Source organism: Macaca mulatta, chromosome 4, assembly GCF_049350105.2.
Source record: "Macaca mulatta isolate MMU2019108-1 chromosome 4, T2T-MMU8v2.0, whole genome shotgun sequence".
In the NCBI taxonomy this organism is placed as follows: Eukaryota; Metazoa; Chordata; class Mammalia; order Primates; family Cercopithecidae; genus Macaca; species Macaca mulatta.
Window position 1 is genome coordinate 15,388,372 of NC_133409.1, and position 23,089 is coordinate 15,411,460.

The 23,089-nt window shown below is 42.6% G+C and overlaps 1 protein-coding gene across 3 annotated transcripts in view; it reads right to left on the reverse strand.

Moving 5' to 3' along the window:
• The window catches only part of METTL24 (methyltransferase like 24), a 124,207-nt gene extending 108,104 nt beyond the window's left edge, over window positions 1-16,103 (reverse strand). The window contains exon 1 of one of the 3 annotated variants that reach the window (XM_028846658.2): window positions 15,659-16,103. In XM_028846658.2, coding sequence (XP_028702491.2) covers window positions 15,659-15,976 — 318 coding nt within the window. In that variant the 5' untranslated portion in view covers window positions 15,977-16,103. 3 annotated transcript variants of the gene reach the window in all.
• Window positions 16,104-23,089: the final 6,986 nt, after the last annotated feature.

The window sequence follows — 23,089 nt, forward strand, 5'->3', positions numbered from 1 at the left end:
TTCATTAAAAAATGAGTAATGCAATATGTGGCCTTTTGTGATTGCTTTTACTTAGCATTAGGTTTCAAGGTTCGTCCATGTTGTCGCATATATCAGTGCTTCATTCCTTTTTATAGCTGAATAAGTTTCCCCTGTATGGGTATACCACATCTTGTGTACCCATTCATCAGCTGATAGACATTTGGATGGTTTCCAACTTTTGGTAGATGATACTATGAATATTCATGGACAAGTTTTGTGTAAACATGTTTTCAGTTATTTTATGTATTTACCTGGAATGCAATTGCTGGGTCATTTCTGGGCACTTTTGAACCCTAAAGTTTATGTCATCACCCTCTGTGTACCCATTTCCATGGCAGACAGAAATAAATACAGTTCACAAGGAACACCAAAAGCCAAACGAGAAAATGAAGACAGGTAGAAAGGGAAAAAGGGGTTCTGCATGAAGCAATATATAGCTGCTCTCAAAGTACCACTAGTAATGTATTTCCCCTGTACCATAACACTGCAGTAGCCATAGTTAGGATGAGGGGACCAGCACTGGGCCTAAGTTGGCACAATCCTCTTAATAATAAGAACAATGAACATATAATGAGTGATTCCTATGCACAAGGCACTGTGCTGAGCACATTGTATGGATTGTCTAATAGTAGAGAGGAAAGGAGAAACAGGATTATTGAAAACAAACACTCACTGCAGCCAATTCTGCCGTCTGCCAGAGTGGCATAATTCATGTCTAGGACAGACCTGGAAGGAAAGGGAAAAACAAAGGAAGCTAAATTGCCTGACAAAGAAAATGACATTTATTTGCTAGAGCCAGGTAGGGAGTAGGGGTGTTGAAGGCTTGAAAATGGAAAAGGGATTGATGTGTAGATAAGAGAAGGCAGGAACCTAAGAAGAAAGCAGGGGCCTAAGAAGAAAAGACAGCCTGTAAGAAATCCCAATGGCCAAGAAAACTTTAGTTTTAGTTGATTTCTGTTTTGAACTACATTGTCATCTTCCTCCTTTTCCCTGAGACCTTCAGTAAGGCCTGTGTTGGTGTCACTCTGGAAGATTAGAGAAGTGGGCAGTGCAGAGCAAATAGGAGACAGCAGTGGCCAGAGGTGAAACACTGAGCTAGCAGCAAGAATTCAAAGAGAGATGACCAGAACAGATAAGCCCCATTATTATCAGAATATTGGAGGGAAGGAAAGGTACTGAACTTGTAGTACATGGCTCAAGCCATTTTAAGTATTAGGGGAAAGGGTGACCCCAGAAGCTGGAAGAGATGCGATCACCTGCCTTTCATGCTATAATCTGCCCAACAATGCAACAGTTATGTTATAAAGGGTGGGTAACAGGGAGTAGGAGGCAAATCCAAGATTTACCACTTTAATGTTCACTGCATGACAATGGACTCACGACCTTCAAGACTTTGCAGTGCCATTCCCATGAATGGTCAAAAAGTCCCAAAACATTCTCAGTGCCCTGTGGAAGTCGAGGACTGTTCTCAAGCTACAGATGAAAAAACTCCAGCACAAGAGTCTCCTGGACATGACTGGGTCCACTGAAGGTTTTTCTCACCCATCCTCCTGCAACAGTCACAGCTAAAGGGCCTTGAGGCCACTTCTGTAGCAGGGGTTGACAAAACTTTTCTGAAAAAAGCCACACAGTAAATACTTTAAACTTTGTGAGCCAAGAAGCAAAATCAAGAATATTATTAATAAATAGGTACTTATATAAAAAGATAAATTTCTACAACTTTTATTGATGAAATTCAAAAAATAATAATTGTGCACAATTTTTAGTAATACAGATCTGTTAATGAGAAGAATGAAATTTATTGATAGCATTTTTTTCCACTGGGGTATATACCTGGAATGTATATACCTCAAATTAATGTTTCCCAAGCAATGGGGAAAGGACTCCCTATTCAACAAATGGTGCTGGCATAACTGGCTAGCCATATACAGAAGACTGAAACTAGGCCTCTTCCATATACCATATACAAAAATCAACTAAAGATGGATTAAAGCCTTAAATGTAAATCCTATAACTATAAAAACCCTGGAAGACAGCCTAGGCAATACTGTCCTGGACACAGGAAAGAGCAAAGACTTCATGACAAAGACACCAAAAGCAAACACAACAAAAGCAAAAATTGACAAATGGGATCTAGTTAAACTTAAAGAGTTTCTGCATAGCAAAAGAAACCATCAACAGAGTTAGCAAACAACCTGTAGAGAATGGGAGAAAATGTCTGCAAACTATGCATCAGACATAGGTCTAATACCCAGCATCTATAAAGAACTTACATTTATAAGAAAAAAACAGCCCTATTAAAAAGTGGGCAAAGGTCATGAACAGACACTTCTCTAAAGAAGATTTACACGCAGCCAGCAAGTATATGAAAAAAAAAAAGCTCTATATTACAGATCAGTAAAGAAATGTAAATCAAAAACATAATGAGATACCATCTCACACCAGTAAGAAGGCTATTATTAGGCCGGGCGCGGTGGCTCAAGCCTGTAATCCCAGCACTTTGGGAGGCCGAGACGGGCGGATCACGAGGTCAGGAGATCGAGACCATCCTGGCTAACACGGTGAAACCCCATCTCTACTAAAAAATACAAAAAACTAGCCGGGCGAAGTGGCGGGCGCCTGTGGTCCCAGCTACTCGGGAGGCTGAGGCAGGAGAATGGCGTAAACCCGGGAGGCGGAGCTTGCAGTGAGCTGAGATCCGGCCACTGCACTCCAGCCTGGGCGACAGAGCCAGACTCAGTCTCAAAAAAAAAAAAAAAAAAAAAGAAGGCTATTATTAAAAAGTCAAAAAGTAACAGATGCTAGCAAGGTTGTGGAGAAAAGGGAACATTTATACATGGTTGGTGGGAGTGTAAATTAGTTCAACCATTGTGCAAAGCAGTGTGGCGATTCCTCAAAGAGCTAAAAGCAGAACTACCATTCGACCCAGCAAAATCATTATTGGGTATGTACCCAGAGGAATATAAATCACTCTGCCATAAAGACACACGCACGTAAATGTTCATTGCAGCCCTATGCACAATAGCAAAGACATGGAATCAACCTAAATGCCCATCAGTGGCAGATTGGGTAAAGAAAATGTGGTACCTATACACCATGGACTATTATGCAGCCGTAAAACAGAACAAGATGGAGCTGGAGGCCATTACCCTTAGCAAACTAATACAAGAACAGAAAACCAAATACCGCATATTCTCACTTGTAAATGGGAGCTAATGATGAGAACTCATAGACACAAAGAAGAGAATAATAGACACTGACTGGGACCTATTTGAGGGTGGAGGGTGGGAGGAGGGAGAGGAGCAGAAAAAATAACTATTCAGTACCAGGCTTAGTACCTGGGCGATGAAATAATCTGTACCACAAGCCCCCATGAGACAAGTTTACCTATGTAACAAACCTGCACATGTACCCCTGAACCTGAAATAAAAACAAACAAAACAAAAAACAAACTTAGTTTATCCTAACATCAAACTGATTACAAATGTTCATCTGCAGAAACCATTCTTAGCTTATGGGCCGTACATAAGCTACATGTGGTTCTCAACTTCTATTCTGCAGCCACTGTTATCTGAAGCAAAGTGAATGCTGGGTTATCTATGTAGAGAGTCTGTAATGCAATACTCTGATTCAGAAATTAGACACCTCAAATGGACTTTGAAGTAGCGCTTGAAAGATCCAGCCGTTCCTCGAACCCATCGGTCTAGTCCCCCAGTGATAGAAACAACCATTCTTTCAGCCAGTATTTCCTGAGAACCTACTATGTGCCAGAACTGTCATAGTCACTGGGGATATTGTGGTGAGTAAGACAGATGAGCTCCCTACCTTCCTGGGGGATGAGACTGCAAACAAATGTTAAAGCAAGAAAAAATTGTCAGAGAGTGGTCGTGCTATGGAGAAAATGAGACTATATTGGAGGAGTAGGGATAGGAAGCTACTTTGGATGATGCAGTGTAATAACCAGTTCCTTTGTCCCTACATTATTCTCAATCCTTTTTTTTTTTTTTTTTTTTTTGAGATGGAGTCTCACTGTGTCACACAGGCTGGAGTGCAATGGCACGATTTTGACTCACTGCAACCTCCACCTCCTGGGTTCAAGCTCTTCTCCTGCCTCAGCCTCCCAAGTAGCTGGGATTACAGGCATGTGCCATCACACCCAGCTAATTTTTGTGTATTTGGTAGAGACAGAGTTTCACCATGTTGGTCAGGCTGGTCTCGAACTCCTGACCTCAACTGATCCACCCGCCTTAGCCTCCCAAAGTGCTGGGATTACAGGCATGAGCCAGCGCATATGGTCATCAATCCTTTTTTTTCAATCAGACATTTGTGTTTTTTCCAGTATGATGGAGGTGAAATAGAATCTCACTGTGTTTTGATTTTCTTTCCCTTCTTATTAATCATCATTATATGTAAATATATATATTTTTTGACTTTCAGGTTTCCTCTTCTATTAATCTCTGACTGATTTCTCGTTTATTTTTCTGTTCAGTTTTCTTTTTCACTTTGTTGGCGTTCTTTTAAAATTTTGGATATTGATCTTTTATTGGTGCTATGTATTACAGATATATTCTCCCAGACTATCACTTGTCTGTTAACTTTGTGGTGCCTCTTGTTTATAAGATTTTAATTTGTATCTGGTAAAGAATTCACTATATATGAGAATTGGTTGTTAGCTCCCTTCTCAGCAGGCAAATATAGAAAAAAGCATGGATTTTTAGTTTAAACCTTCATTTCATCCCTTATAGCTGTGTCTTGCCCAAATTTGTTAAAGTGTTGAGCCCTGACTTCCCTGTCTGCAAAATGAGAACAATTCCTACCTCACGGTTTTGTTTTGGGAATTAAATGAAAGAATATATGCAACTCTCCTAGTACAGTAGGCCCCTCCTACCTCACTCTTAAATTATAAGCCGCTTTGAAGAAATTATATTCCGCATAAAACCATGCACAGCGTGGATACTTAGACTTTGTTTATTGTGTTGATTGAGTTTATCTTTAAAATGCATATAAAGTACAAAGTATAATAATATGCACTTAATTGACTAAAATGTGGAAGACAAGACCAGAAAAACAATTTAGCAATTAGCTCTTTAACCCACAATTACTCCAACTGTCCTCCCTTGAACTAAAGAGGTAACAGAGTGGTAGTAAGTGACCCAGTTAATAGGAAATTTGTAAACATTCTTTTGAGGGAAAATGGTATTTCAAAAGCCTGGAATCCCATTTATACTGTCAATCCTACTATGGACCAAAATCCATAGAACAGCATGTTGTAAAAGATATTTGTAATTAGTTTTGAGAGAAAAAAGAAATCACAAACTAATGTGAACAATAAGCCTTAACAATTTCATAATAAATGAGTTATATGGGGAATACATTTATAATACAAACACTAACAGAAATGTACTAGTTATGGCTAGCTTTTATTTCAGATTAAAAAGAAAAATTCCAACTCCTCTGATCCCTGAGCATATTATATATGCGTTACGTTTCAATAATAATAAAAGAAATATTAAAAATGGCAAGGAATATTGGGTTTTACCCACCACAAGCACACACATCTACACGTTTTTGGTACTCACAGGCCAGTGCCCCAGCTGGAAACCCAAGACTGAACACAGACCAGATTCATTGACTGAACTCTTTCCATGTGAACACCTGCAAGGTGCTTTCACCTACCTGCTCTTGTTTCATCTTCACAACAACCTGTGAGTTAAGTATTAGTAACGTTTGTTCAAAGGAAGAAACTCAAGTTCAGAAAGGATATGCCACTTGTCCCTATTCAGTAAGCAGGAGAGCAGAATTTAAACTGCTGACTGCAAATATGAAAATATAAGCCCATCTTATAGACGAAGCTGCACCAGACTGAAGTATTTTCACGAAATTTGTAAAACCATGTAAACAGGACTCCAAGATGCCATGTATTGCTTTCACTGACTCCTCCCGTGCGCTACTCCTGAAACCGCTGAAGGAAAAGACCTCCTTCTGTGGCCTAATTACTCTGAGCTCAATGAGCACATATTTTGCTAAATGGGATTTTTAAGTGATTGTGCTCTAGTCAAAGTACATGAAAAATAAACTAACATGACTTGCTGTCGCATCGTGCACAATAGCAAATGCTATAAAACACGAATATTGCCTCTGATTTAGGGCCGGATTCTGAAAACATGTTTGGAAGTCATTCAGCCAGCTCCAACTACAAATGAGTAAGTGATGGCCATGAAGACGGACTGACATGGAGTTTGATTCATCTCATCAGAGGCCTTTGGCCCATTTACACTCAAGGCTTTATTTATTCAAATAATTTGCTTTATTCCACCCCTCTAGAGAAAAAGACCAGCAGACCATCATGCCACCCCTGTTCTTTGCAAACAATCTAACATAAACAATGTCAACAAGAATCACTGCATTTAACAAACTCCAGGATGCCCCACGGCACTGTTTGTAAGATGTAAATGGAGTCTTGTTTTATTTCACTGTTCTGCTAAATTCAGGTATCTGCCTCATTTTAGATCTCGGTCCCCTGAAAAGAGGCTCCCGTGCTGTATTCAGTACTGTCAAATGTGCAGATTCAGTGAGCCATCCCAAACAGCGAACGTGAAACATGACCTAGATGATGTCCATTTAGACGTGGATGATTGAAGGGTTACTATACTGTGGTGACCGTTGACATTGCTTGCCACCCATCTCTAACTCTCTGACTATGGCACACAGCAGGATGGTTCCTCTAGCATTGGGTGGGACTGAGCAACTGGCTCTGAGCACTGGATTGTGAGCAGATGTAATGTGTGTTGCTTCCAGGCTAGAGCTTTTAACAATGCCATGCAAAGATCCTCCAGAGTATTCACCCTCTGCCAAGGTGACCAGCAATGTTCCAGATGGCAGCTGCACTACTAGCCTGGGGTCCAGAGAGATGCAGTGACAGCACAAAGCAGCGCCCCACACTCGCAACAGATATCTGGCAAAGGCAGAAATAAACCTCTGCTATCATGAGCCGGGAGCGTTGTTTGTGACCACAGCATAAACTGGCCCCTCTCACCCAATGCCTCGGGTACAAGGTGCCACGAAAAAGGGCTTGGTGTTGATTAAATTGAGTTGATCTAGTAATAAGTTAACAGATTCGTGTAATTTAGTATCTGAAGTAAAATGTTATTATCTTGTCAGGGAAAGGTCCTTCCGCCCATAGTTTACTTGGGCCCCCAAGTGATCACCGTGTTCCAAAATCTGTATTAAATAGACCTAAGCAAAATTGAAAAGGAAAAGTTACAGTTGTAACCTTCCAAACTGCCAGCTCCAATTTATTGGTCTGCCAAGGTTCTTAGTTGTAAACAATAGAAAGTACTCTGGCTAGTTAAGCAGAAAAGGATTGATTAAAGATTTATTAGTTTACAGAATCTCAAGGGCAGAAACACCATCTCCAGACATGCCAGTGTAGATGACATAGCCTCATTGCTGGGCATGGACACCACCCTGAGCTCTGGATGCCTCTGCTAGAATCTCAGCCACTGAGCTACTCTGTGGCCCTCATGTACCTGCTTTGCATCTGTAGGGTATAATCCAAACTCTCATGCAGGTGTATCTAAATGGTGAAGCCTAGGTCACATGAATGCACTTTGAGTGCAAAAACAAGTGGCAATGATTTTTTGTTTTGTTTCTTAGAAAGGAAGAGAATTTCTCACATACAGGAAAGACATTCAAAGGTGTGACCAAAAAGAATAGTAAATACTCACTATATCTGTGGTAGTGCCTAATATGGATAACTAAGGTCTTCAGTGCTCATTTTAGTCATAATCAACTTCCAGGGCCTTCCTGGTGCCTGCAGCTCTTCTTTTTCTCTCCAGTAGGGTTTCAATCAATCCCTGTTTGTACTACTTTCAGTTGGGTCTGTCACTTGCAACCCAGAGAGCCCTAACTGATACAGAAATAATCATGTATTAAAGAATCCCAGACTAGCCAGTTGCAAGGGGGGCTGTGAATATTTAGATGCCCTGAAGAAATTTGCAGATTTCTTTTTTTCCTGTGAGGTAACTATGCATGACAGAAAAAAAAAAAAATCAAAGAATATGAGACTTTGGTTTGAGAACCCTAATTGGGATCACGGGCTAAATACTGATACTTAGGTTCTCTACTAAAAGTCCTCAAAATGGGGGTCGGGCGTGGTGGCTCACATCTGTAATCCCAAATCTTTGGGAGGCCAAGGTGGGAGGATCGCTTGAGCCCAGGAGTTCAAGACCAGCCTGGGCAACATAGTGAGACCCTGTCTCTACAAAATAAAATAAAATAAAAAATTAGGCCAGCCACAGTGGCTCATGCCTGTAATCCCAGCACTTTGAGAGGCTGAGGCGGGCGGATCAAAAGGTCAGGAGTTTGAGACCAGCCTGGCCAACAGAGTGAAACCTCATCTCTACTAAAAATACAAAAAATTAGCTGGGTGTGGTGGCAGGCGCCTGTAATCCCAGCTATTTGGGAGGCTGAGGCAGAAGAATTGCTTGAACCCAGGAGGCGGAAGTTGCAGTGAGCTGAGATTGTACCACTGCACTCCAGCCTGGGCAACAGTGCTGTAGTTCCAGTTACTTGGGAGGCCTGAGTTGGGAGGTCGGGGCTGCAGTGAGCCATGATTGTGCCACTGTATTACAGTCTGGGCAACACAGCAAGACCCTGTCTCTAAAAATAAATAAGTAAAAAATTAATAAATGTCTTCACAAATAACTCTTTGCTTTAAAAAATATTACATACACATAGATCATGTGGGCATATATTCACTGAATTAAAAATGTCAGTAGTATACCAAAGGTGCCAACTTATTGTCAATGCTACTTGGAAATAAGGCTATCTATAAGACTATATGTAGATAGAGAAATAGTTAATGTTTAAAGAAAGATAGAGCTAGTTAGATAGGTATAGACATATATTCATACACACACACATTGATGTTAGGGTCCAGGATTAGTAAAACCAAAACTACCCTATACTCTGTTTCTAGGTGCTCAAGTCCAAGGGCTGGTTGAAATAACAAAATAAAATATGAGAAAAACAAAAACCTAAGAGCAAAACTGCATAAAAATTATACTGAATACTTAAGGCATGCCAAGGACTTCTTAGGGTAACTTAACGTTTCTCTTTTCACTAAGAATGGCTTCCAGGACAGGGCAGGGGCCCTTGGCCTTTGTTTAGGTCACATGGCCTGAGCCAGCTGATCCAGGGTGAATATCAAAGAGAGGAAGCCCTATTCTGGGTTTTCTATTCTGTTTCATTGATCTATACGTCTATTTTTATGCCAGTACTATGTATTATTTTGGTTACTATAGTTTTGTAATATAATTTGAAATCACGAAGTGTGATGCCTGAAACTTGCCCTTCTTTCTCAAGATTGCTTTGGCTAATCAGGGTCTTTTGTGACTCCACATGAATTTTAGAATCATTTTTTCTATTTCTGTGGAAAATGCCATTGGAAATTTGAAAAAAAAAAAAACAAAAAACAAAGAGAGGAAGCCCTGGAGTCCAGTGAGGCGAGCTGTATTGCAATAGCACTTGAGGGAGAAAATCAAAGGATTCAGAAAGCTGGGATTTCCATAGCAGCCCTTTTCCTTCTCTCCTCCACACCGCAGTCATTAACTCTTCCTCCAATTCAGTGAGAAATCCCAAGGTTTCCCAATAAATTTCATTCTAAAAAATTTAATTGTTAATTATTATAGGCACATAGAGTTGTTTATTCTTTAATTCTTTTTTCCTTCCTTTTTTGTTTAAGTTAGGCTAGAGCCCAGTTCCTGTTTGTAAGCAAAAGAATGTTAGATTAACTAAGTCTATTCCCCTACGATCTTACCCTCCCCAATATCCAGCTCCAGCCTTAGGTAACTCATCTTCCTTAACGGCAGCAATTTAAAAGGACCTTTGGCTTTTCTGAACCTAGTAGTCATGTGCCACCCTGTCACTGAGCTTAGCAACCTTAGCCTTGATTGTCACTTTTTAGGAAAATAATTGCTAATTTTAACAACCTCTGGCTTATAGTTGTAACTTCAAATGCCTTCAGAGATCAGACAGGTGAGGTAAATAGAGAGAATGGTGAGCTGGACCTCACCAGACTCACTATAAGCCCCATATAAATATATTTATGTTCAAATACTTAAAACACTGTGTGTTTCAAATAAAATTCATGGGCCAAATTTACCTCCTGAACAGTCAACTAGCAACCCAGCTTGCTATTGGTTTATATTACATATGGGTCTAGATTATAAGGCTCTTAAAATTCAATTTTCATTCAATTACTTGAACAGGATAAAAATGCTTCTTGCACAGCAAATTTTCCTATCTTTTTTTTATCAGAACATAAGACATTAATGGAGCTAATGTGAGGTATCTAGTGGACCCAAGTGGTGTTTTTAAAAGAAGCTTATCAATGCCGGTAGATTCCTGCCTCAGTGTGTGTCTTATGGTAAGTGAAACAGGCTCATGTTACTTTCTATGAACCACAGAACAAAGCATGCCAAACTCCTTAGAAACACAAGGACTCCAAAGGTATTACAGCACAGATGGAAAAACTCAAATGCCTAGCCTTGACAGTCTTTGGTTTAACTACTTGACCTGATTCTCTTCACAGACTAAAAAGGAAATTCAATTCTATTTGAGAAAACTGACAAGACATTCTTTTCCTTGGAGAAAATGGACTGGGACAAATTACACACAAAAAGCTAAAATCTCCAGCACCAGTGGTTGAAAAACAATCGAGCCTGCATTAGCAGTTCCTTTGCCCACAGAATGCTCTCTGAGGAACTACGGGGTTTGGAAAAAGTGCAGGCCTCTATTCTTCATCCACGACACATCAAAGTTGTAATAAAAACCTGCTTTTCTTTGTGCAACTAAGCTACTGCTATTTCACACCCACATATTGCTGGAGCTTATTCAATTACCCTCAGTGACTTTGTTTAAAATGAAAATGCTTTGCCTCCTAAGGACAGTGTGAGAGGACTGATTAATGTTGCTCCCTGAAGAACAGAAGTGTAGGTACACAGACAAAAACCTAAAGAGCTGGAAACTACTGCTGGGCCATGTTTCACAAGCAATTCAAATCTACCTTCAAGTATTTTGTAAAGCGTAAGGACTCCTAAGGCAGTTGGATATATCAGGGGGCATCCTATGCCATTTTTCCTCTTTCTTCTTGATGACAATCACAGAATTAGAAAATTAAGAGGATGACAAGAAGTGAGAAAGAAAACTAAATTTTGCCATATGGTTTTTCAGGAGACGAGGAAACAGTTCTTTCCCCCTCCCCCCACCCGACACATGGTTCCAAAAGATCTGTAACTAACGAACCAAGCCAGCACGTTGCTGGGTTCTGGAGCTCTGTGACTCAGAAGTCACTTTTCTATCCAACATATTAAATGTCAAGTAAAATACATCCGATAAGAGAGATGAAATTTTTTCGGGAAGCTTGGCCACTGAGTGAGTGTCTCTCCTTTGCAAATGAGCCCTGTATGTTGCATCTGTTTTTTAGTCAGATTGCCAACCTATAAGAGATAAAACATCCACCCAAGAGCTGCATTAAAAAGCATAAATCATGGAGACCATATCTAGTCCTCTATAAATCCCTTCAAAAAGAACTTTATCCATAATCATAATAAAGGTCTGTTTCATTTAAGAAAGAAAAAAACCCAAACAGAAACACATGCAGATAGAAAACAGAGAGAAGATGAAAGAATCACAGTGATATTTTTATGCATGCATAGTATGCGAAATTTGGAGACGAAGAGTCCCGACAGAATGCTTGAAGAATCTGTAATACACAAGAATATATAGGTTCCAGGCTGCACATAATCAGAAAGGGCAGTATTTATCCATCATCTGTCATCGGCTCTCATTTCGCAAAGCTTGAAGATTAGAACCCCTGATGTCAAAAGAACTGAAAATATTTAGAGCTAGTTCTTGCATGGCTCCGTGAAGAAGGGGATGAGGGAAGAAAGAATTATATTAGGACTACACTTCACTACTCCTTTTTATAGTAGATTGTTTTCTTTAAGAGGAGCATAAGCTATGATTAAAGTGGCAGAATTTTGGTGCCTCTAACACCTGGTATGGAAGCAGAGTAACAAGAAATACTTGGCAACCCGATTATTTCATGCAGGTTTTCATCTACCCAGAAAGTTGTCCTCAAAATAGAATGGAACTTTTTCTCCTTTATCAATCTGGGAGGTGCCTGGGGCAAAGTAACCAAGAACCTGAGAGTGTTGTTGATCTGTATTCTCAACAAACAAAATCTAAATACACTATGATCCAAGGAGTTTAACAAATAGCTTCCTAATTTTATTCAATTACTTAATGGTATATTCAGCTTATATTACACTGCTGTCTTGATGTGAGGCTGAAAAGAAACAAGATTTGTCCCTAGAGAGACATGGGGTTATTGAGCTGTGTTCCCAGAAGTGGGAGGATGGATTAGATAACTGATCTTTCTATAGTTTTAAGGAATATTTTAATTCAACTGTGAAATAATGGGAGAATAAAACAAATTCAAGATCATCACTATCTAGGGATTTGCGGAGGTTAGATGTATATCCTGAAAATAATAGCTAGGGAGAAGGAAATCTAAGAAAATTTTTACCTTAGGGTGCTAAAAACTTAATATTTTAGAAATAGCAAAAGGCTCATTTATTTCTTATAAATATTTAACCAAAGACATTTACTGTTACTGAATAGGCTGAAATAGTAAGATTTTTATACTTTCACATATTGGGGTCTCAGGAGTAAACATTTACTAGGGATCACTATGGGAAATGCAATTCTTCCCATCAAGAACAACTGTGGAGACAAAACATTCCATCCAAAATGGATTATCAGGACTCAACTTGTACAAAACAATGCACAAATCAGACTCTTTCTGTTGTCATTCCAAGTGGGGGAGGGGTCAGCATGAAGCAGGGTTGCTATGGGAAGGTTTCTGCGCTATGAACCTTGACTTGAGGAATGTCCAAGGATGAAAAGGTCAGGAGTCATAAGAAAGGGGGATGGGGCCTTGCAGGTAGAGGAGTCAGCATAAGCCCCCTTTGTAGGTTACAGTGAATGACATTTGGAGACTGGCTGAGGCTAAAAAGCTGGGGCAGACTGTAGAAAGCAAAGCTACCATTATTGAGAGCTAAACATGCCAGGCACAAAGCTAAACATTTCCTTTACTTTTTTCCCTAATTTAATTTTAATAAAACTGAGCCCCAGGCCACAGGCTCAGATTGCTTCTCTTTGTTAGCCACACTCACTTCCTAGATGACCACATACAATCTCTCAGTTTTAGTGCCACTTGTACTTGGATGACTCTCAAATCACCACCTTCAGCCTGGACATTTCCTCCAAGCTCTGGACTTACACGTCCGGCTGCCTATTTCACATTTTCACATGTATGCCTGAAGGGTATCTTAAACTTAACGTGCCTAAAACCTAATTCCTGCTTTCCATCTATCCCCCAAACAAAACAAACAAGAGAGAAATAACTGCTCCTCCTCATCCACCTTCCAAACACATCCAGAAACCAACCACTTCTCACCACCTCCACACCTACCACAGCAAGCCACCCCCATCTCCAGCCTGAATCACTGGGGCAGCCTCCAAGCTCCTAGCGAGGATGGGTGTGAACCTCCCCTCCAGAGCCCCACTGAGTCTATGCATTCCAAACCTGTCCTTTGTAGGACAGGCTCCAGCCATCAGTACTGTTGTCTGAGGTAGAGACAAAGAGTTAAGAGTAATTCTTTGACAGGTGACAGCAGAAACAGATGCTGAGTGAATCTAAAAGGAAAACTGCAGGGTGGGGTTGAGGGTGTCAAGGATGGGATATTTGAGGACATCCACAGGGGAATAAAAGAAGTCCCACTCTTAAGAAACATCACACTGTTGGCTAGGCGCATGGCTCACGCCTGTAATCCCAACACTTTGGGGGGTTGAGGCAGGTGGGTCACTTGAGCTTAGGAGTTCGATATCAGCCTGGCCAACATGGTGAAACCCTATCTCTACCAAAAATACAAAAATTAGCCGGCGTGGTGGTGCATGCCTGTAATCCCAGCTACCCGGTAGGCTGAGTCAGAAGAATCATTTGAACCCGGGAGGCAGAGGTTGCAGTGAGCCAAGATCAAGCCACTGTACTCTAGCCTGGGCGACAGAGCAAGACTCCGGCTCAAAAAAGAAAAAAAAAAAAGAAACATCACATTGTAGGTCAAATGTCCCCCGCCTTGAGCAGCCTTTCTTGACTCCCCAGGCAGAGCTGAAGGCTCAATTACAGGCTTGGAAATCACCGGATGCCTGTGCTAAGAGCCTCCTCCACGAGAATCTGAACTCGTTTTGTGCCTCCAGCACCTGATGCCTACCTGGTAAGCCCTTGGCAAAACTGTGCTGAATGTTTAACATGGTGTCATGGGCAGTGAGTTAGGAACTTGGAGAGGAAGTGGCTGCTTTCTTCTGGAAGAGCTCATTAAGACTTTACATAGGAGGTGAGGTTTGCAAGATAGAAAAAGGTATTTCAGTTTATCCAGGAAGTTAGCACTGATGGCCCAGCAAGGAACAGCAGTGGTGTGGAAAGACGGAGGGCGAGGCCCGAAGGAAGCGAGGAAGGGAAGCCGCGGCAGCAGTGCTGGGCTGTGGTGCTGAAAAGTAGGCTAGCACTGGGCAGCCGAAGACAGCAGCGAGGCAAAGGAAGAATTGTTCCCTCCCCTCCAGGACCGGTGGTGGGAAGCAGGGTGGAGGTGGGGAGGATGTCTAAAAGAAAGGACGAATAGCCAGGCAACGGAAAGTAGTTGCTTTGGAGAACGTGGTTGAGGCTGGAAGCAGGAGTTGATGGGTAAAAGGATGAGGAGAGCTCATACCTGTGGTTCTTTTCATTTCCTTGTATGACGCAAATTACCGAGCTCCAAAAAGGAGATGAGCCCAAAACCTTAACAATCAGAGGCTAAAACTGGACTAATCAAGTAGGTGTGAGCCAATAAGTTAATGAGGTAGGAGGCACAACACGGTCGAGAATTATAAGACAAACCCAGGTTTTTACTTGGGTCCTCGAGGATCCAATTAACTTCTCATTAAGTGGGGCTGGGTGCTCGGCTTCTCACCGGGCGCCAGCCTCCAAGCCCCCAGCCAACGCCTGGAATGGGACTCCAGGGAAATTCGGCCAGCTGGTGGATCTTCAGCGAGATGACGGCAGTGGCGTGGACAGGCCATTCACGGCGATACCCACCCAGCTCTGTCCAGGCCTCGAGCGGAAGGCTGGGAGCAGCACAGCACACGAATGGCAGCCGCAACGCCTTCCTTTCCCTTTCCGTGCCTATCACGCAAACCCTCCCCTACTAAAATGTACCCTCCGTGAGAATAGGGCTCCGTCCTTCTTCGCCGGATGCGCGGAGCCTAGAACGGCGCCTGGCCACGGCGACGCCCAACAAATACTGGCTGAATAGTGAATGCACTCCGCTCGGCCGCACTTCAGTCTATCTGGGCACTGAAGAATGCGACCCGTGGAGCCGCCTAAGAGAGCACAGGGGGAAGAGAAGAAGCGGAAGCCTTTTCTTCCGCGGAGGTCCCCGCAGGGCGACCTGCGGGACCCGAGCGCCGGGCTCCGTAGCGGGGTCGGGAGGGGGATTCTGGTCCCAGGCCCAAGACCGATGGCTTTGCAACTGACCTTCTGGCGGGGGCGCCCGCGCGGGGCACAGCAGCCAGGCTCCGGCGTCCCGCTCCCGCCGCCCCCCGGCGGCGCCGGGCGCCCGCTGCGCACGTAAGTCACCTGCCTCCTGCTGGCGCCACGCGGCGAGCCCGGCGCAGGCTGCAGGTGCGGCCCACGTGGCCGCCAGGCCGGGCCCAGCAGGGTGCTGCGGGCTGGGGACCCGGACCCGGCGCGCCGCAGGTCCGCGCACAGCCGCAGGCCGAGCAACAGCGCGGCGCCGAGTAGACACCGGCGCAGGGTGCCGCAGCCCTTCCGGGGAGGCCTCTCCCGGGCCATGGCGCTACCCTTGGGGTCCCGCGGGCCGCGCCTGACCGGCAGCAGTGATGTAGCCCCGCAGGCCGGAGCGGCCAGCTGTGGGAACTCCCCCGCGGGCCGGGGCGCGGGCTCAGACCCGCCTCCCTCCCTCCCGACCGAGGAAGCCTCGGCGTAACCTTATCCTGTCCTGCCGAGCGCGCCCTGCCGCTGGAAGGGTGGTGGGCCGAGCGCGGTAACAGGGCGCCCTCTCCGTCCCTCCGGAGGTGCCAGGGCCCGGTTGTGCGGGGTCCCTCAAGAGGTGCCCTCCGCCCCGGCCTCCAAAGCCTGACGGAGCTGAAAGATATAGGGCCAGAAAAAGCGCATTCCTAACGGGATCCCGGGCCATAGCTTCATTTTCTGATATTAGTGTTGTTGGAGAAACATAGGAGGAGGGTAGGTGAGCATACAAGGAACAGTCAAGCAGTTTGCACCATTAAGCACAATATAAAAATAAATAGCACTTAAGCCCGGGTTTACAACTTCTCTCTCTCTCTCTCAAGAAAGAAGGGATTGGGGAGAAGAGAATAGCACTCAATGCAGAATAATCAAATTAGAGTTATTCTATATCTAAATTCTGCCTGAAGCCAATTCGTACTTTCTTTCCGTGTTATGAAATGTGTGGGGGTGAACAAGGAGAGGGAAAAAGCCAGCTAAGACATCTGACAGCGGGTGGGGGGTGGGGGTGGGGAGAGAACAGAAGTTACCATGGCATGATGTAAATCAAATTAATTTAGCTCCAAACACACACCTCCCTGCTGTCTCGCAGAAACACAGAGGGACAAATTTATCTTTCGGCAAAATGCTCCCCAGCTGGTATTTCCATCACCACCTTGACCTTAATTAATCAGACTGAACTCTCACAGCCTGAAGTCCAGTGGTGGATGTTCCATTTTCAACTGTTAGTAGAATCCTTTCCCACAACCCAGTTGGGGTGGGTTTGGGTTTTAGGTTTGAGTTTGGGTTTAGAATTTTTTAAGCGGTGGTCACTTTTCTTTTTTTCCTTGCTTTACTCTTTCATTTTCCATGCTTCCGTGGGAGACTGCGCCTGCCGGCCTATTCTCTTCCCCGGTAACAGCCTACAGCATGGACAAGAGACAACAAATACGGAGCCCTACCTCCCTGCCCTTGTGAATGTTGGGTATTTTCTGTAGGGAGGCCTCGTCTCTAAAATCCTCTTCTCTTCCTGGCTTAAGAAAGACCCAATTTATTCCCTGCTAGTGAACAAAGCAGTTGGGCTGTTTCTCTACATTTAACAAAATATCTCCACCCAATCTAGTCCACCCCCTGGCCACACCGGGTCCTCAGGATCCTGAACGTTCCATTAGGGTTGACTTTTGCTTTTTTCTTAGATGAGTCCAGGGGATATTGCAGATGGATTCTATTTTAACAAATTTAAACAAGTACGAGTTTTTCCTTACACAAACTGAGAGCCAGCCTCACATCCTGTGACTATTTACTTGAACTGTGTTTGAACCAGGACCCTGCCATTCAAGCACTGTGAGACTTTCAGCAAAGTACTGGACCTCTCTGAGTTTCTGTTTTCCCATGAATAAACAGACCTATATATATGGCAGGATTATAAATGTTACATAAAATATTATATATTTCATGCCCAAATAATACCTGGCTCACAGAAGGGTCTCAGTAGTAATTATTTTTTTTTATTTACCATTAAAGAAAATCCTGGATGTTGTCATGAAAAAGAAAAGGTAAGCATTGATTCCAAAGTGGGCAAAGATAAAGTATAAGGAAATTTACAAATAATTTATACAGTATTCTCTGGAATTCAGAGTACCCAATAATTTCAAGAAAATAACCATTAAGCATCAAGAAATGAACTCTGTTAATATGTATAAGAGTTTGTAGGGTGCTTGATAAACCTGGATTGGTAATGTCTGGTGTAGACTTTACTGGAAATTTTATTTTCTATGCAGTCAACACAGTACCGCTAACTAGAGAAGTAATCTTTTAAAGATCATGGTGCCACTAGCGTGTACCCTCTGCTCCTCTGTTGAGTTTCTCTCTGGGGGTGGGAGGAAGTATAAGCAGTATTTTATATTATTAAAATGGGGATATTTAATAAGACTCTGGGCTGGGGGTGGAGGATGGAGTGGGGGTGCATACAAAACAGTGTAGTTCTGGAAGAGAATGGGCAGGATGACCTCATATTTTCCTTTATCTCATTTCTACAGTTCTCTAATAAAATGTTTTCATTATGGAAAAAATGTCAAATTACATGGAATATTTAAATAGCCTTTTATCTTTTGCAGTTGTGTTTGTGTCTATGTGTTTATTACTAATAAAAAGGAACTGTTTATATGTATGTAGCATCAATTTTCTGGAAGAAATCTATTTTTAACTTCCACACAGTATTTTCCTGTGTTGTGGATAATAATGAATAGTAAAATGGGTCAGTCTGTGGGCTGAAGAGGCAAATCTAATGGATCACTGTTGTAGCTGACAAGCAAGCTTTCATTCACGACCTTTGCTTTTCTTATAGAGTTGAACTTGTCTCAGTCCTTTCTGGATGTGTCTCAAAAATGCAGATAATCATTAACCACTGTATCATAGGTTGGTTAATTAGACAAGCAGGTCAGTAAACCACAATAGCAGCTTTCATCAGATCACAAATTACATCCTCCTAGAGGTTTTAGCCAAGAAAATGCATGAAACAGAACATTTCTAATCCCCTAAACAACATGCATTTCAACTTGGACACCTGCTGTAGTGCAGTGATTCTCAACCAGGGTTGGTTTTGCCCCCCAGGGGACATTTGGCAATGTCTGAAGACGTTTTTGGTTATTACCACTAGGGGACGCTACTGGCATCTAATGGCTACCTATTAACCAGGGATACGGCTAAGCATCCTCCAATGCAAAATATAGCCTTCCACAACAAATACTTGTCCAGCCCAGAATGTCAGGAGAGCGGAAGCTGAGAAAACCTGCTGTAACTCTAGATGCTAATGTGGCCATTTTAAATTATAGACTGTCCAAAGAGAAAACAGAGCCGACAGTATCCTCACCTCCATCAAATGGTTATTTTTATCTCACAATGTGACATACCCAGTGTGTTAGTCCTTTTTTTGTGTCACTATAAAGAAATAACTGAGGCTGAGTAACTTATAACCAAAAGAGGTTTAATTGGCTCTTGGTTCTGCATGCTGTACATGAGGCATAGTGCCAGCATCCGCTTTTGGTGAGGCCTCAGGAAGTTTACAGTCATGGCAGAAGGCAAAGGGTGAGCCAGTGCATCACATGGTGAGAATGGGAGCAAGAGAGAAAGGAAGGAGCTGCCAGCCTCTTTTAAACAACCAGATCTCCCATGAACGAATAGAGCAAGAACTCACTTATCACAAAGAGGGGATGGTGCTAAGCCATTCGTGAGGGATCCACCCCCAAGATCCAATATTTCCCACTAGGCCCCACCTCCAACATTGGAGGTCACATTTCAATATGAGATTTGGAGGAGACAAACATCTAAACCATATCACCCGGTCTGAATTAAAGTAATCAAATTTATGAAAAAATGAAGTTAGAATGTCTGGCATCAACATCCCCCATCTCCTCATCACCTTTTCTCTATGTACATGCTCACTGTGGAAAATATACACACGCAAAAGAAGATACCAACATTCATAACATGGTTCAGATATAGCTATCCTACACATGTAGATGGTTTTCAAAAATGAAATCATATTATACATATTTCTTTATAATGTGGTTTTGTAACATAATATGTTATATAGTTTATGTATTAAATAATATGTTGTTTGAAATTTGATTAACAACAATCTAGTGGGGAGATGGGAGAGAAGTGGGAGTGTAAATGAAGCAAGAATGATTGTGAGTTGATCATTGTTGTAGCTAGATGATGGGTTCACAGCTCTTTATTTTTGAGCATATTTGAAATTTTCCATAAGGAAAATGTCCTTAAACAGTAACCTGTTAACTACAACATGTACCATATTAATCATTCTTCCATTGTTGAACAATTGGGTAATTACCAGTTTTTCATTTTTATAAACAATGCTGTGATGGACATCTTTGTAGCTAAATCTGATGGAGCAGATGTGCAGTGTGAGAGAAAGAAAGAAGTCAAGAATGATTCCGAGGTTTTTTCTGAGTAACTGGAAGAATGAAGTTGCTGTTAGCTGAGAAGGGAAAAACTCAACTCAGCAATTAGAGTCGAAAATCCAGTATGATTTTGGTAGTCCCATTCAGTTTGGGAAACCTACTGGACATCCAAATGGAGATGTGACATAGGCAGTTGGATGTAAAAGACTGAAATTCAGGGGAGTGGTGAGGGCTGGAAATAGAAAATTGGATCGTCAGCATACAGGTGTGAAATATCTGAAGGCTTAATTCTGGGATTCACCAGTTTAAAGTCAGGAAGATGAGGATCCAGCAAAGGGTACTGAGACAGATAAGCAGTAAGGTAAGAGAATGTGGTGTTCCAGAATCCAAATGAAGAAAGTATTTCTAGAAGTAACAGACTGAGAGGTCTAATAAGATGCGGACTGGAAACTGACTGTAAGATTTGGTAACATAATGCCTTGTTTATGATGTCTTCCCCAACTAGAATGTAAGCTCCATGAGGTCAGGAACTTTGTTTCCATTGATTATTGCTATAATCCTGGTGCCTAGAACAGTATCTGGCATATAGTGTATGCTTGATAAATAGTTGTTGAATTGAAGAGTGAGGAATGAATCAAGTCTGCGTGCATTCATAGTTATTTTGTCACATTAAATTCTTAAAAGTGGAATGCTACATGAAGGCAAAATCATAAGTCTTTCAGTGTGAAGTGCTATCATTAATTTTTAAGTCCACCAAAAAAGGCTGTTTTAATCCCATTTAAAGCCATTAAATATTCCTTTGTTATTGTTGGGAAACCTCAAAGGGTACCCTTGAGCCAGCCCCTAACAGAAGAATGAACTAAGCGAAGTTTATTTTTAGTTCCCTCTTATTCTCCTGTTGCTACACTTGAACCCATTCTTCAACTCCCCTCAAATGCCAATCCCAAGCCACATCCCAGATAGGATTTGTGTTCACTGGACTGTCAATTAGTTTTCTCCTCTCCACCCTAAAGATGTAGCTAAATATTAAGATACTAGCTCAGGCCGAGCATGGTGGCTCAGGCCTGTAATCCCAATACTTTGGGAGGCTGAGTTGAGTGCATTGCTTGAGCTCAGCAGTTCGAGACCACCTTGGGCAACATGGTGAAATGCCATCTCTACCAAAAATACAAAAAAATTAGCCAAGCTTGTTGGTGTGTTCCCACAGTCCCAGCTACTCGAAAGGCTGACTAAGGTAGGAGGATTGCTTGAGCCTGGGAGGTTCAGGCTGTAGTGAGCCAAGATCATGCCACTGCATTCCAGCCTGGGTGATGATGGAGCCAGTCCCTGTCTCAAATAGATAGATAGATAGATAGATAGATAGATAGATAGATAGATAGATAAATAAATACATACATACATACATAAGATACCAGCTCACCATGACTTAGGACCCTAACAGAAACATCTGTGTTCAAAAAGAACCCATCAAGATGAAAGCTTTCAAGACCTAGAAGAACAAAGTTTTAATAGAATGACAGACATTGGAACTGCTATTTGAGGCTGGGAGCCCTGCCTAAAATCACACTACTGCCTATTCCACAACCAAATAAGGCTGGCTCTGGGCTGGTCATATGGAAAATGCCTGGGGAATGTCTTAATGCCCAGACCCGGCAGGGAAAGAGAGCACAAGGCTTCCCTGACACTTTTTAGCTCCCCCTCACACCGTATTCTCCCATTCTTACTCTGACGTTTGCGGACTTGTTTTATCCTTCCTCTACCAGGGATGTTTCTCAGGCATTGGGATTGGGGGTCTTCATCACTTCTGCACAACCAGCAATACCTTGCACGGGGTAGGCCTTAATCATGTCTCTGGAATTGTTAACAGACAACAGACATTGCACCCCAATTCTGCTGGAGTCAGACTCAAGATACCACAGTTCTTGTTGCTAATCCATCCTAACCTAAGAAGAGTCATAGTCAACCCCGTATTGGCTGGCTCACAAATAATAATACCTCCAACCTGGTACCTTTTGGTTTCCCTGAAGGAACTTGGAAAGAATCAGGCAATGCATCACACAAGCCATTGGGGGACAAAGAACGGAGGTCAAAGATGTGGGTGTGGGGAGAACAGTGCATGGACAGGGTGAACACTGCAGTGGTGGCTCTGAGGGAACCCTAGGCTATGGAGCCCTTGGGCAGGAAGTTCTGATGAAAGATGCAACACACACACACAGACACACATACCCACTTTCTTGGATGTGTTCAGAAAACACATCTGAGGCATTGTTAGAGAGGTTTATTCACAGACATTAGCCCCCACAATGAGACATTCCTGGATTCTATGACAATGAAAGGGCTTAGATTAAGAATGATCAAAACATCGCCTTTTTCATAGGACCACCTATACAGTGTGGACCCTCCTGCACCTTCCACTCATCTCAGCGTTATGACATATGCCAGAAATAATCTCCCAGCTACAGATCACTTTGAAGTCAAAAACAATCCTGGTTAAAACTTTCCCAAAGTCAAGGGCTTTTAAAAAAAAACTTTTAAGGTCAGAAACGATTACCAGGGAACTGTCAGGATAAAGTGAGGCACAGCATGCTTAAAGGCAAATATCTCAGGGCTGTGTCATTTCAACTCAGCTTGTGAATATATTAAAAATCCTGAGGTCAAAAGCCATATTTCTTTCTCATCACATTACTGCTTTTGCCTTGGGGAAAGGCTAAAATTATTTCAGATCATAATACGGAGGCTCTCACACTTACGTGTACATGAGAATCCCCCAGGGAGTTATTAAAAGGCAGGTTCAAAAGCCCCACCTCCAGAGAGTTTTAAGTCAGTGGTGACTCCCCCAAAGCTAAGCTACAGGTGGTCCACGATCAAACTTTTAGAAACCCTGGCACACTGGCTCCCACCGTGGTGACGGTTGGGGGGGGGGGCAATATGTAGGGAGCAGTTTTTATTACAAGGTATCCTTGTACCCATGGTGCAAATGTTCCCCCTCAAATCTCTAAGCATAGTTACTAGCAAAGTT